Source organism: Lucilia sericata, unplaced genomic scaffold (genome assembly GCF_015586225.1).
Source record: "Lucilia sericata isolate MDLA Ls3-8-SP2 unplaced genomic scaffold, ASM1558622v1 Contig001236F_arrow, whole genome shotgun sequence".
NCBI classification, from domain to species: domain Eukaryota; kingdom Metazoa; phylum Arthropoda; class Insecta; order Diptera; family Calliphoridae; genus Lucilia; species Lucilia sericata.
Window position 1 is genome coordinate 31,723 of NW_023995193.1, and position 12,968 is coordinate 44,690.

Here is a 12,968-nt window from a genome sequence, read left to right on the forward strand (position 1 = left end):
TGTTTTTCTTTATTAATTTGCGGTTTTTTTACATTATGGCTTGGCTTTTGGCAGTGGCAGTATATGGTTTCCTGTTTTCTTTCTGTTCCTTAAACATTTACTCCCATTTTCTGTGTTTTATGTTTATTTTAACACTGTTTCCATTTTGTAGTTTATATATTTTTTTTGTAAGATTTTCTTATTTTGTTATTTATAAAGTCAGTCTATTTAAGAAAATTATTAAAAATTATTATAAAAATTAACACAAAAAAGTAGTTTAGCTTTGTAGTTTATTTTAAATAAACTTTTTTTTCTTTTTTAATTATTATAGATATTGTGCTTTTCGTTTTATGTTCTTTATATCTTTTCAGTAGTTTTTCTTAAATTTTATTATGGAAAAATGTGGACTAGATTTTTATTTTATATATATTTTTTTTATGTTTTTAATATATTATTAGTTAAATAGCTTTGTTTTCTATAGTATTTAAATGAAAAAGAATGAAAAATAATAATTAAAAATTACTTTACTAGATTTTTAATATGGCCGCTGTTTCAAAATTCCTGTTATTTTTTTGTTTTTATTTAAATTTTTAAGGAGTTAAGAAAACAGCAAGAAATTGTTTTTGTTTTTTTTTTTTACATAAGTCATTACCTCAAATATTTATAGGCAAAAGTAAAAGAGTTCTTGGTCTCACTAAGGTTCTCTTTCTCAATTTCACTCTAAGAGTAGAGTTTAAATGAAAAAAACTATTAAAAACTTTTTAAAACTTCTAAAATATATAAAAAATTTAACCCTTAAACGAACCCTAGTTTAATCTCTATTCCCCCCTTTATTTCCTTGCAAAAGTGGGAAATAAACTCTTTACAATTGACTAAAACTACTTGTGGATACCCAATGATTTGTATCAGGTCGTACCATTAACTATATAGGACCATAATCACTTAATGCCTGACCCGGATGCTGGGCACCAGGCCCGCCCGGCAGTGAAACTACTACTGAAACAGCGCGTGAGTCTACCATAGAACCGGGGGCCACTTGATTGCCACCATTACCCCCACCACCGCCACCACCTCCATTACCATAAACATTACCAGGAGTATTCATGCCACCATTACCGCCACCACCACTAACACCACCGCCGCCACCATGCATTATACTGCCAGGAGGAGCCCCAACACCGTGCATACCACTGCCGCCAACCGTACTATTGCCTGCTGTGCTCATGAGAGTACCATGACCACCTAGCACACTGCCACCGCCAATTGTACTGCCGCCGCCGCCACCACCGCCCATCGTTGAAGCTCCGCCTGACTCTCCATGTCATACATGACTGGCAGCAGGCTGTTTCAAAACATGATGATGCAAATGGTGGTGGCTAGTGGAAGCCACCGAAGCTCCTCCCGCTTGGGTATAGGGGGTAGCCAGTAGAGATCCGGCAGCGGAACCTACCGGCATGCCCATGCCAGAGCCGGCATATGGATGTGGTATGGGTGGCCTTTGTTTGATGAGCGCCTGATTGGCCCCGGTACGATCGGGCTGGCCAAAGAGACGTCGCCAAAAGCGGCGCCAACTTTCTAAAGTTTTACCCGACCATATCCATACGCCGGATGTTATGCCCACCGCCAAAGCCATAAAGTATTTTAACATTAAAACTGAATACAACGGTTTTTTGCCGGGACCCTTGATTTGAGCACAAGGACAGGCCAAGGCTTTGATCCAATCCTCGAAATAGGCCGCCTCGTAAAGATAACAGCCAATGACTATGGTAGCCGGGACGGTATATAGCACCGAGAAGATGCCTATGCGTATCATTAGCTTTTCCAGTTTGTCCGCCTTAACGCCAGCACCCACGCCGCCTTGTTGCTTAATTACCGAACGTATGCGGAAGAGGGAGACAAAACCGGCCATTAGGAAGGTAGTGCCTATGACCAGGTACACAAACAAAGGAGCCAAAACAAAAGTTTTCAAATGGTCAGGGTTCAAATTGCCCACATAGCAAATGCCCAATATGGGATCACCATCTACGGCAGAGAGTAGTAGAACAGCTACAGATTGTACAGTGGGTATCAGCCAGGCTGCCAAATGGAAATATTGTGAATGTTTGGTGATGGCCTCATTGCCCCATTTCAAACCAGCCGCCAAAAACCAGGTGAACGATAAGATAACCCACCATATCGAAGAAGCCATGCCAAAGAAATAAGTCATCAGGAAAACCAAGGTACAAGAATGTGGTCCCGTTGAACTTTCCTTCAGCAAACGACCATCACAGGCAATTTCCTCATTTTGCAAGAAATTCTTGGATAAATAACCCACAGCCACCATAAAATAACAGGCTGACAGGAAAACGATAGGCCTCTCGGGATACTTAAACCTTTCGGTGTCGATGATGAACGTGGTGAGTGTCATTAGAGTGCTGCAAAAGCATAGGCCCGACCACAGTGTTATCCATATGCCGGCGAATTCCTTTTCTTCGTTTGTGAAGAACGGGCCCTTGCACGGTATTGCGCAATTTTGAACGCCGGCGATTCTTGACACAGTCGAGTTCATGTACCATGGATAGTGCAGTGGCGGCTGCATCAGTTGAGCTTCCTTCCCCAGGAGTATGAGAGGTGGGCGACACGAGCATGTGCATTCCTTTGCGTTTGTTTTTTCTCCTAGGGAGCTTTGGCAGTTTTTTGAATTCTTGCCTTTACATTTTTGGGAGCCAGATGATGAACCCGAACCGGATTGTTTGCGTTTACCGCCACCTGAGGATGAGCCACTGCCAGAAGAATCACCACGGCCGGAGCCACTGCCACCACTGGAGGAGGAACCGCCAGACGAAGAAGAATCGGTATAAGAAGGTTGTTCCATACAGAGATTATCGGGATCACCGTGGAAGGGTAAATTTTCACAAGCCATTCTTTCGGGCCACTCAAAACTATACTGCTGCATAATGGGTGCGCAGCCAGCTCGAGCTCTTTCACATACCGAACGGCAGACGGGTAAAGGTTTGTGATAATCTTCCAAGCAAATGGGAGTATACATGGAGCATAAGAAGAATTTAAGATCAGGTGAGCATTTTATTTCCACCAAAGGCCAAAATTGATGCACTTCCAAACCAGCTTCATCTTGTGTTTCATGATTCATTTCATTGGGAAATGAGGTCATGTTATAGCCTATGCCACGACACATGGGTATCGTAATTTCTTCACATCTTGAGTTGGGATCTTTGGGTATGGCGGGCAAACCATAACCGGGAGCCGGACTAACTTCCATTGAATGCATGCCCAGGCCCATATTGCCACCCATACCAACACCCGCTACTCCACCACCATTATCAGACATATGCTGCAGGCCATCAGCTCGACAGCCCCGATGATGAAAACTTATTAGCAGTAGTAACGAGATGATAGCATAAAGACATCTCTCTCTTGTAGGTGATGTTGTGTGATATTTTAAATGAAACGACATCTTTAAGCAGAGTGAGTCCAAGAGAGAGAAATTTAGAGGGAGAGTTGAGGACAGCTTAAAAAAGCCGACTATTCCTCTAATAATTGTAGAGATTTATTTTGTTGCAATATCTTTTATATAAGATAATTTTCAGGTTATATTTTGTTGAGAGTAAAGTTGAAATTTTCCACTTTTATTTTAGATTTAAGCAGCTAAGCGTGTGTGAGTTTAAAGTTCAACATGAAATAAACTTAAAAAGACACCAGCGTCAAATATAGAGATTTCGAAATTTAAAAAACATCTGTAAAGAGAAAGAAATTAAGAATGCTATGAATTAGTATAATAAAAACATTTTAAGATTTCTAAAGCTATTGTTTAAAACTAACTGCTCATTTGGCTGTAAAATGTCAAATGTTGTTGTTGTTTTATTTTGCATTACCCTTTAACCACAATTCTAGTTCAATGCTAAATACAACCCTTTTTCTCTAAACGAAAAAAAATATGGCGGCTTATATTACAATGTCACCAATATGTTACGCTCCCTACTTTACTCACCAACATTTACACATACACTAAACTAATGTTTACTTTATCATTAATTCTTCATCTCCTTTCACACCGTTATTTTTTTTTTCTGCTTTTTTGAGCTCCCTTTATGAATAACAGCCACAGCTATATGAAAAGAAAAAATCAACTCTAATAATTGTGTATGTCAAACAGTTATTCCGTGGTGCCATGTTGAAAATATTTTGTATGTCTAAGAGTTTGCTATATGTGTTCGTGTGTCATACTTATTGTGAGAGCATCAGGCTCAATAAAACAACATCAATCAAAATCAGTGATTTTTATTAAATTTGACAGACATAAACGGCTGCTGCTGGGCTGTTTTGGTCTTTAATATGAAAGATAATAAACCTTAAGTTATTTTATATTATTTTTATATATTTTTCTAAATGGGGAAAATAATTTTGTAGTGTTAAAGTTAAAGGAGAGGAGGGAGGGTCTCGTTGTTTATTAGGGGTTGTTGCTTAAGTTGGAGACAATAGTTATTTTGTTGCTTGTAAGGCAAACAAATCATTTATGGTTTATTTAGGTTTGTTGAAGAGCAAAAAAAAAAGAAAAGTGTTGAAACATTACACTAAAAAATTAATTAAATTCAATTGATTGAATGCTCTTTTTCTGTTTGCTACTTTTTCTTGGATGTTGCAACTTTTCTAGGTTGAATTAATAGATATTTTTTTTTGTGTGAAAAATAAAAGGGGGAATTGTAAAGTAATTAAAAGGGGGGAATAAGCAAGTTTCTACAAAAATTTTGTGAAATTGTGAATAATATATAATATCAGAGAAGCAATATTTTGCTCAAAGTTTTCCCAAGGAAAAGCTGCTGTAAGTGCAGCTAGTTTTCCTGTAGAAATGTTCCTGCTATTGCAGTCAGAAAATTTTGATAAATTCCTGCCAGATTTCTTAGTCAGTTTTGCTATAGAAATTTGCTGGTTTTGTTTGCAGATTTCCCAAAGTAACGTAGCTGGAATTCTAGCATGTGTCAATACTTCCTCTGTTATTCTTTTTCGAAAACGTTTTAAATTTCTTAACAAAATTCTAGTGTAACAAGAAACACCCTTCATTCACACTGCCATTCATTAGAAAAAAAAAACAATAAACTTTATAATAAAAGAAAAAACTACCCAAGTAAATCTAGACTTTATTAATAACTAAGTACACAACTTGTCTAAACAAACACATTAGTAGAGTATGAAAATGTTACAGCTTCTAAATAAAATATTAAATTACAAAGAAAACTCCAAAAATAAATTACATATTTGTTAAAGCAAACAATTTTTTGCAAAAATTATAAAAATAGCTTTAATACTTAATTAATTTTATTTAGTTATTTCACAGATTTTACAGATTTCTTTAAGTGCATTTTAACTGTCAAGATGTAATCGAAACCACAACACTTGTTGTTCTTAACTAGAAAAGCTTTTGAGATAGTTTAAAAAATTACTTGTTTTTTTCATAATATATTTAGTTTATATATATAAATTACACATATTAAATTACTTGTTGTAAATGTCATTACAAATATTTTTTTTAATGCATAAACTTTCATAACGCTGTTTAGAGACCACATGACAGTTGAGTGTATATGATAGTTTTTAGATTAAGTTTATATGTATATATATTTTTCCATTTAGTTTTTATATAAAAAACCACAACATCTCATAATGAAACACAGTAGCCCAGAAAACTAATAACCACAACTTGGTTGTCTGTTAAAATATTAAAAAAAAATGTTATGGAATGACATTGATATGAAAAAGTTATTTAGTGAAATAGTGGAAAAAACAGGTGATTTTTTTTTGGTTTAAACTGAAATTTTGATTTAAAGTAAAATATAATAATATGTGTTTAAAAGTTATATCAATTAAGCAAAAGAGAGAGAGAGTGAGTTTACATAACTGTTAATACAGAGAGTGAGTGAGTGTCTAACTATTTGCCCTAAGACTTCTATAAATTACTCAAATTGTATACCAAATGAAAGATAATTGTGTATGTTTTTTAAAATATAAATCAAAATTTAAATTGTATATCAAGGGAAAAGATACAGTGTTGGCTTTTCACAAAATGTATTCAAATATTATCAAAAAGCCAGTAAAATGAAATAAAAAGAAAAAAGGTTTTGTTGACAAATGCTACAAAAAGACCAATTATATGGATCCGGAAAGGCAACTGTGTGGGCTTTTCACAAAATGTATTCAAATATTATCAAAAAGCCAGTAAAATGAAATAAAAAGAAATAAGGTTTTAAAGTCAAATGCTACAAAAAGACCAACTATATGGATCCGGAAAGGCAACTGTGTGGGCTTTTCACAAAATAGTATGAAAATATTATTAAAAGCCAGTAAAATGAAATAAAAAGAAAAAAGGTTTTGTTAACAAATGCTACAAAAAGACCAATTATATGGATCCGGAAAGGCAACTGTGTTGGCTTTTCACAAAATAATATGAAAATATTATTAAAAGCCAGTAAAATGAAATAAAAAGAAAAAAGGTTTTAAAGTCAAATACTAGAAAAAGACCAGCTATATGGATCCAGAAAGGCAACTTTGTGGGCTTTTCACAAAATAGTATGGAAATATTATTAAAAGCCAGTAAAATGAAATAAAAAGAAAAAAGGTTTTGTTGTCAAATGCTAGAAAAAGACAAACTATATGGACCCGCAAATAAAACTGTGTTGGCTTTTCACAAAATAGTATGGAAATATTATTAAATTATTATTAAAGTGAAATAAAAAGAAAAAAGGTTTTAAAGTCAACTACAAGAAATAGTTAAAATGGATATCATTGGAAAGGCTATAGTATTAACTTTACTTCTCTGCTCTGCTTGTTTCAATTCTGAAACAATTGCTCTTATATTTATTTAACTCTTAAACTTATAACTCCCCATTAAAAAAGTCAATGCTAAAGATTTATTTTTCAATATCCACTAAGAAACTAAGAAAAAAATATATTTTTCTATTTATTTTAAACTCTTAACATGACTTGCATATGTCAATTTTATATTTATTTAACAAGCGAATGCTTCTTTAACAGAAAAATACGAAACGTATTTTCAAGGAAATTTACACTTAAACTCATAAAATAAACATGATTAGCGTTGCACTACTAAATACTTCTAGTTTTTTTTACCCTGCTTACAACTAAATCATTCTTCAGCACTTGAAGTTTTTTTTTTTCTTATTATTTTTTCTGCCTTTTTAAGGTAAATAGAGTCACTGTTTAAGAAAAAAGAGCAATAATAAATAGTAAACTGTAGAAAACTAACAAATCACTAAATAAACACTTGATAGTAAAGGAAAACAAAAACAAAAGTCATGAATTTATTCCTTTTTTTTTGTTGCTCTCTTAGATTTCTATAAAAAAAATTTCCTATAAACATGAATATTAAAGTTTTGTTTTCTTAAGATTTATGTTAATTAAATGTAAACAATTGAAGAATTTCTATAGAAAAATAAAAAGATAAATAAATTCAAAAGTTAAAAAAAGGAGTTTAAGAAATCAAGTGACATAGAATCTTCTTTCAAAAAGTTAAAAAAGCAGAAATTTTATAGGAAGAAACGTTGGCTGAAGTTTGAAGATTTTTATTAATATTTTAAAATTTCGACTTCTCAAGGAAAAGGTAACGATTTGCTTTTTCACTTCATGGCAAATTTCTCATTAAAAAAATCTCATTTCCCATTTTTTTGAGTTAAATTTTTATAGTTTTTAACACACCCTGTAAATTTAGCTGGTTGTAGCCTTTAAAACTTATAATTTATGATTATTTTCAAATTTTTATTGATTTTGTTTTTGTGTTGTGTCTTTCTGTTTCTGTCATTATTGATTTTTTTCCTTCTTATGACTGTAACAAAAAATAGATTCTTATTACAATAGGAGCCAGACGCCTAAATAAATAGTGAGAGAAGCTGTAGATCATAATGACTACTGGTTGGTGCTTAAATCGGTTTCTATGAAGAACGACAATCTCTCTATTAACAAAACTACAACAAACTATTTGTGTTATTTCTTTGTGAAAACGATTTTTTTTTTTGAAAAGTCTATTACAACAAATAGTCTCAAGTATATTTAAACAAGTAGAAAAGAGGAAAGAAAAACACTGACAAACAAATCTTTTAAACAAGATCATTAAGCACGATCGGTAGAGCAAAAAAAAAAAAACAACAACAACATCAAACCAGTCAACTAACTTCAGCAAAAGTCTAGTCAGGCATATAGTTCTTTAACATTTTATAGCCTTAAACTATAAAAACATGACTTAAAACGGACCAAGTTACTTTGTTTTTTTTTTCAATGTTGTCATTCCCTTCTTGTCAACAACTTGGTCATCATCATGATGATCATGTGATCATCAGTTTTCTTTCAACTATTTGTTTAAGGCTTGATGTTGGAAAATAAATTCTAAATGTTGTTAGAGATTTTCTAGGAAAACACTGCCACCAATAAGTAGTTGCTGTTTGCAGTGCCACATGAATTATGTATATTTTGTCGGCCCATATGGTGGCAGTGGCAGGTTGTTTGTTGCTGTTTGCTTGGTTGCCTGAATAAATTATAATCGAAAAAAAAAAAAAAAAAATTATTTCTTTTAAGGAAAAGTTTTTTTTCTAGCAATTGCAAAGGAATTTTGTTTTGAATTCAGAAAAATATTTATGAAAGTTTTAAAATTTTTAACAAAATCTTTTGTATAGAAAAAAGTCCCTCAAAATCATAATAACAGTTATACAAAAGCTTAATTTTATATTTGAAAAAAAAAAAACTTTAAACTTTTTTAAATTAACTGAAAAAAATACTACAAAATTTTTACAACTCTGGCAAAATAAAAGCAAATACAACAACAAAGTTAAATTACAGAAACAGAGCAGAGCAACAAGAAGAAAAAAAACTATTAAAAAGGTAAAAACTCAAGTGAAGAGTTGTTGTTGTTGCTGCTGTAGCAGTTGTCGATTTCTGTAACACAAACAACTTGCCGCCAAGTTCCATGACCTTACAATCAAATGAAACACAAACAGTGAACACTGCAACAACAACAACAAAAGCTTCTCTAGTATGTAATTGCAAGTATGTTTTGCACAAAAAAAAACATTAAGTTTTAAAAAACAAAATAAAAATTAAAATAAGGATAAAGATAAAGAGAGCAGAGCTGCTGAGAGAAGCAGAACAGAGGATGTTGTAAAACAAGGAAAATTTGTTTGAAAATTAACACACTGAAAGAAATTAAAAGTGAAAATTTTAGTTAATAATGAACCTTTGAAGGTTTTTGAAGAAAATTGTGTGGGCTTTTCACAAACAAATTTGAATATTTGATCCAAAAGCCAGTAAAATGAAATAAAAAGAAAAAAGGTTTTGATGTGGATTACAAGAAATGTATATCTCTGGAAAGGGGAATGTGTTGGCTTTTCACAACAAATATATATTAAAAGCCAGTAAAATTAAATAAAAAGAAAAAAGGTTTTGATGTCAAGTACTGGAAGAAGTCATGATGTAAAATATATATCTTAGAAAAGGATATTTTGTCTAGTTTTCTAATTTTAACTCAAAAATTTTCTTCTTCACTTCCTTCCTCCTTCTTATTTAAAATAATTTATGTTTTAAGGTTTTGAAGTTTTGATTCTTTAAATCTCGACCTTTTTAAGGTGTAGCAAATTCTCTTTTTATATCCTTGGCAAAGGAAAAGTCTTTTTAAATGACATGAATGAAAATTTTGCAAGTGTTTTACTGTTTTTCTACTTGTTTCATTTTTAATGTTATCCTTTTGAAGTTTTTTTTTTCAAATGTTGTTATTTTTTTTTAAAGCAAAACCAAATAAACCAACAACATTTATTATTTTTGCATAATTTTCTTGTAAAGCCCAGCAATTTTTAGCAAATAGACAAAGTAATTATGTTGTTTGTTGTTTTTTGCAGAAAAAATAAAACTGTTTTATCAAGTGTTTGTTTTCAATTACAAACAACTGTAAAAAAAAGTACTAAAAAGTGACTACTTGTTTAGGCAGCTGTGTTTTATTTTTTTTTCTCTTTTTTTTAGTAACTTAACCTAGCAGTTCATTAATTAAACATTATTCTTGTAATTATTGTTTTGTTTTAAACAATTCATTGTTAAGTTAAATTTTTTGGTTTCTTTTTTCATAATTCAATTTTAATAATTTCTTTTGTTTCATTAAAAAGGCTTAAAGAGCAAAACAAAACGAAAATAGAGAGCAACAAAACTAACGTATACACAGCAAAATTTGTGTGTTTCCAGGAGTAGAAAGGGGTTTGAGGGTAAGCATAAATGAACGGTATTTTTGTTGTTTTATTGTTTCTGTTTATAACAAATCCTTTGATTAGTGAGTAATTTCTTAAAGATGGCGTTCAACCTAAGGGAATTTTCTTCTATTTTTTTGTTTAGGTTGAAGTTAATAAATTATGGCGAAATGTGAGGGGAAGAATAACGTTTTGTTTACATCAATAACATGCAGTAATTACAGAGATTATTTGCAAATGACATGAATAATTGAAAAAGGTGGCCAGATTTTTAACTGAGTTAACTAGAGCTGAACTAGAACAGAACTAGAACAGAACTAGAATAGAACTAGAACAGAACTAGAACAGAACTGGAATAGAACTAGAACAGAACTAGAACAGAACAGAACTAGAACAGAACTAGAACAGAACTAGAACAGAACTAGAACAGAACTAGAACAGAACAGAACAAGAACAGAACAGAACTAGAACAGAACTAGAACAGAACTAGAACAGAACTAGAACAGAACTAGAACAGAACTAGAACAGAACTAGAACAGAACTAGAACAGAACTAGAACAGAACTAGAACAGAACTAGAACAGAACTAGAACAGAACTAGAACAGAACTAGAACAGAACTGGAACAGAACTAGAACAGAACTAGAACAGAACTGGAACAGAACTAGAACAGAACTAGAACAGAACTAGAACAGAACTAGAACAGAACTAGAACAGAACTAGAACAGAACTAGAACAGAACTAGAACAGAACTAGAACAGAACTAGAACAGAACTAGAACAACTAGAACAGAACTAGAACAGAACTAGAACAGAACTAGAACAGAACTAGAACAGAACTTGAACAGAACTAGAACAGAACTAGAACAGAACTAGACCAGAACTAGAACTGAACTGGAACTTAACTGGAACTGAACTGGAACTGAACTACAACTGAATTAGAACTAAACTAGAACAGAACTAGAACAGAACTAGAACTAGAACAGAACTAGAACAGAACTAGAACAGAACTAGAACAGAACTAGAACAGAACTAGAACAGAACTAGAACAGAACTAGAACAGAACTAGAACAGAACTAGAACAGAACTAGAACAGAACTAGAACAGAACTAGAACAGAACTAGAACATAATTAGAACAGAACTAGAACAGAACTAGAACAGAACTGGAACAGAACTAGTACAGAACTAGAACAGAACTAGAACTGATCTAGAACTGAACTAGAACTGAACTAAAACTGAACAGAACTGAACTAAAACTGAACAGAACTAGAACAGAACTAGAACTGAACTAGAACTGAACTAGAACTGAACTAGAACTGAACTAGAACTGAGCTAGAACTGAACTAGAACTGAACTAGAACTGAACTAGAACTGAACTAGAACTGAACTAGAACTGAACTAGAACTGAACTAGAACTGAACTAGAACAGAACTAGAACAGAACTAGATCTCAACTAGAACTGAACTAGAACTAAACTAGAACTGAACTAGAACTGAACTAGAACTGAACTAGAACTGAACTAGAACTGAACTAGAACTGAACTAGAACTGAACTAGAACTGAACTAGAACTGAACTAGAACTGAACTAGAACTGAACTAGAACTGAACTAGAACTGAACTAGAACTGAACTGAACTAGAATTGAATTAGAACTGAACAACACCTTGTTTTTTTTCCCACTTTCCTTTGTTATTGTTTTTGTATTTCTTTTCTTTTTTTTGCTAAAATTTGTTTCCCATATCCTGAGTTTTCTCTTTATTTCCCTACAAACTATTTTGTGTTTTTTTTCGTTTTTGGCTGAAAAAAAAAAAACTTCATTTTAAGACTCATTAATTAAAGACAATGTCAACAACATTATACACACATAAATTTTCATGTTGACATTAATTAATACGCGTGTGTACATTACAATATTATTTATAACAGAGAGAAAAAAAGAAAAATAATAAATTTGTAATAAAAACTGCAACAATTTAAGGGGAACGTAAGACTTTAATATGTGAAAAAAATGAAATGCCTTTAGATATCCCCTTTAATTAGGGGAATTTTTTTTAAAACATGTGTTAACTATTTAATAAAACATAAAATTTTATTAATAAAGTTTATGATGGCAAAGATTTAAAATGAAAGAAATGTTAAAAAACTATTCAAAAGTTTTAAAAAAGTATGGCAACCAAGGCTAGCTATTGAACTGCTAGCTTTAATTATTAACGCCGTTGCTTGTCTAGTAGGCCGCCGTCTTACAATTTTTAACGCCTATTGGGTATTGCTGTTTTATGACATTACAAATTTGTTAAATCTTCTTGTTAGTTTAACATTTAAAAACCATAAAATTTGTTTAATTTTATGTAATTTTTCCCAAAAAAACACTTTACCCTTGCTGGTTTTGCCATATTAAACAAATTATGTTTTTATAGTATTTTTTGTCTAATATTTTTTTTTTAAGTTACATAAATTAGTTGTTTATTTTTATGGCCCCCACGACATAAAAATGTTTAACACACAGTCAAACACTATAAAATGGTCCCTCTTTTTCCAACATAAAACCGAAACGAAAAAAAAAAAAAAAACACATTAATGTCATTATGACAATAGTTGATTTATATTTTTAAACTAAAAAAAAACTATCTATTTATGAAATAGTAATTTTGTGTCTAATATTAAAGCCGACCACACACCATATAACACAATACTAATCATATTACCTTTAAGTAATAAAGAATTTTAATGGCTTTTTAATAGTTAAAGAGGTTGTTTGAC

At 31.8% G+C, this 12,968-nt stretch overlaps 2 protein-coding genes across 2 annotated transcripts in view; both read right to left on the bottom strand.

Annotated features, from left to right (window-relative positions):
• Nucleotides 1–79: 79 nt before the first annotated feature.
• LOC119610578 (glycine-rich protein 23-like) lies at nt 80–2,001 on the bottom strand. The gene has a single exon (XM_037965860.1). It carries the CDS (start codon nt 1,271–1,273, stop codon nt 902–904), a length of 372 nt encoding a protein of 123 aa, XP_037821788.1. The 5' UTR covers nt 1,274–2,001; the 3' UTR covers nt 80–901.
• LOC119610577 (frizzled-2) overlaps nt 80–12,968 on the bottom strand; it is a 51,945-nt gene continuing 39,056 nt past the window's right edge. Inside the window, exon 3 of the mRNA XM_037965858.1 lies at nt 80–3,713. Within this exon, the coding sequence (XP_037821786.1) occupies nt 1,301–3,433 (2,133 nt within the window). The 5' untranslated portion in view covers nt 3,434–3,713 and the 3' untranslated portion in view covers nt 80–1,300. The remainder of the gene's footprint in view (nt 3,714–12,968) is intronic.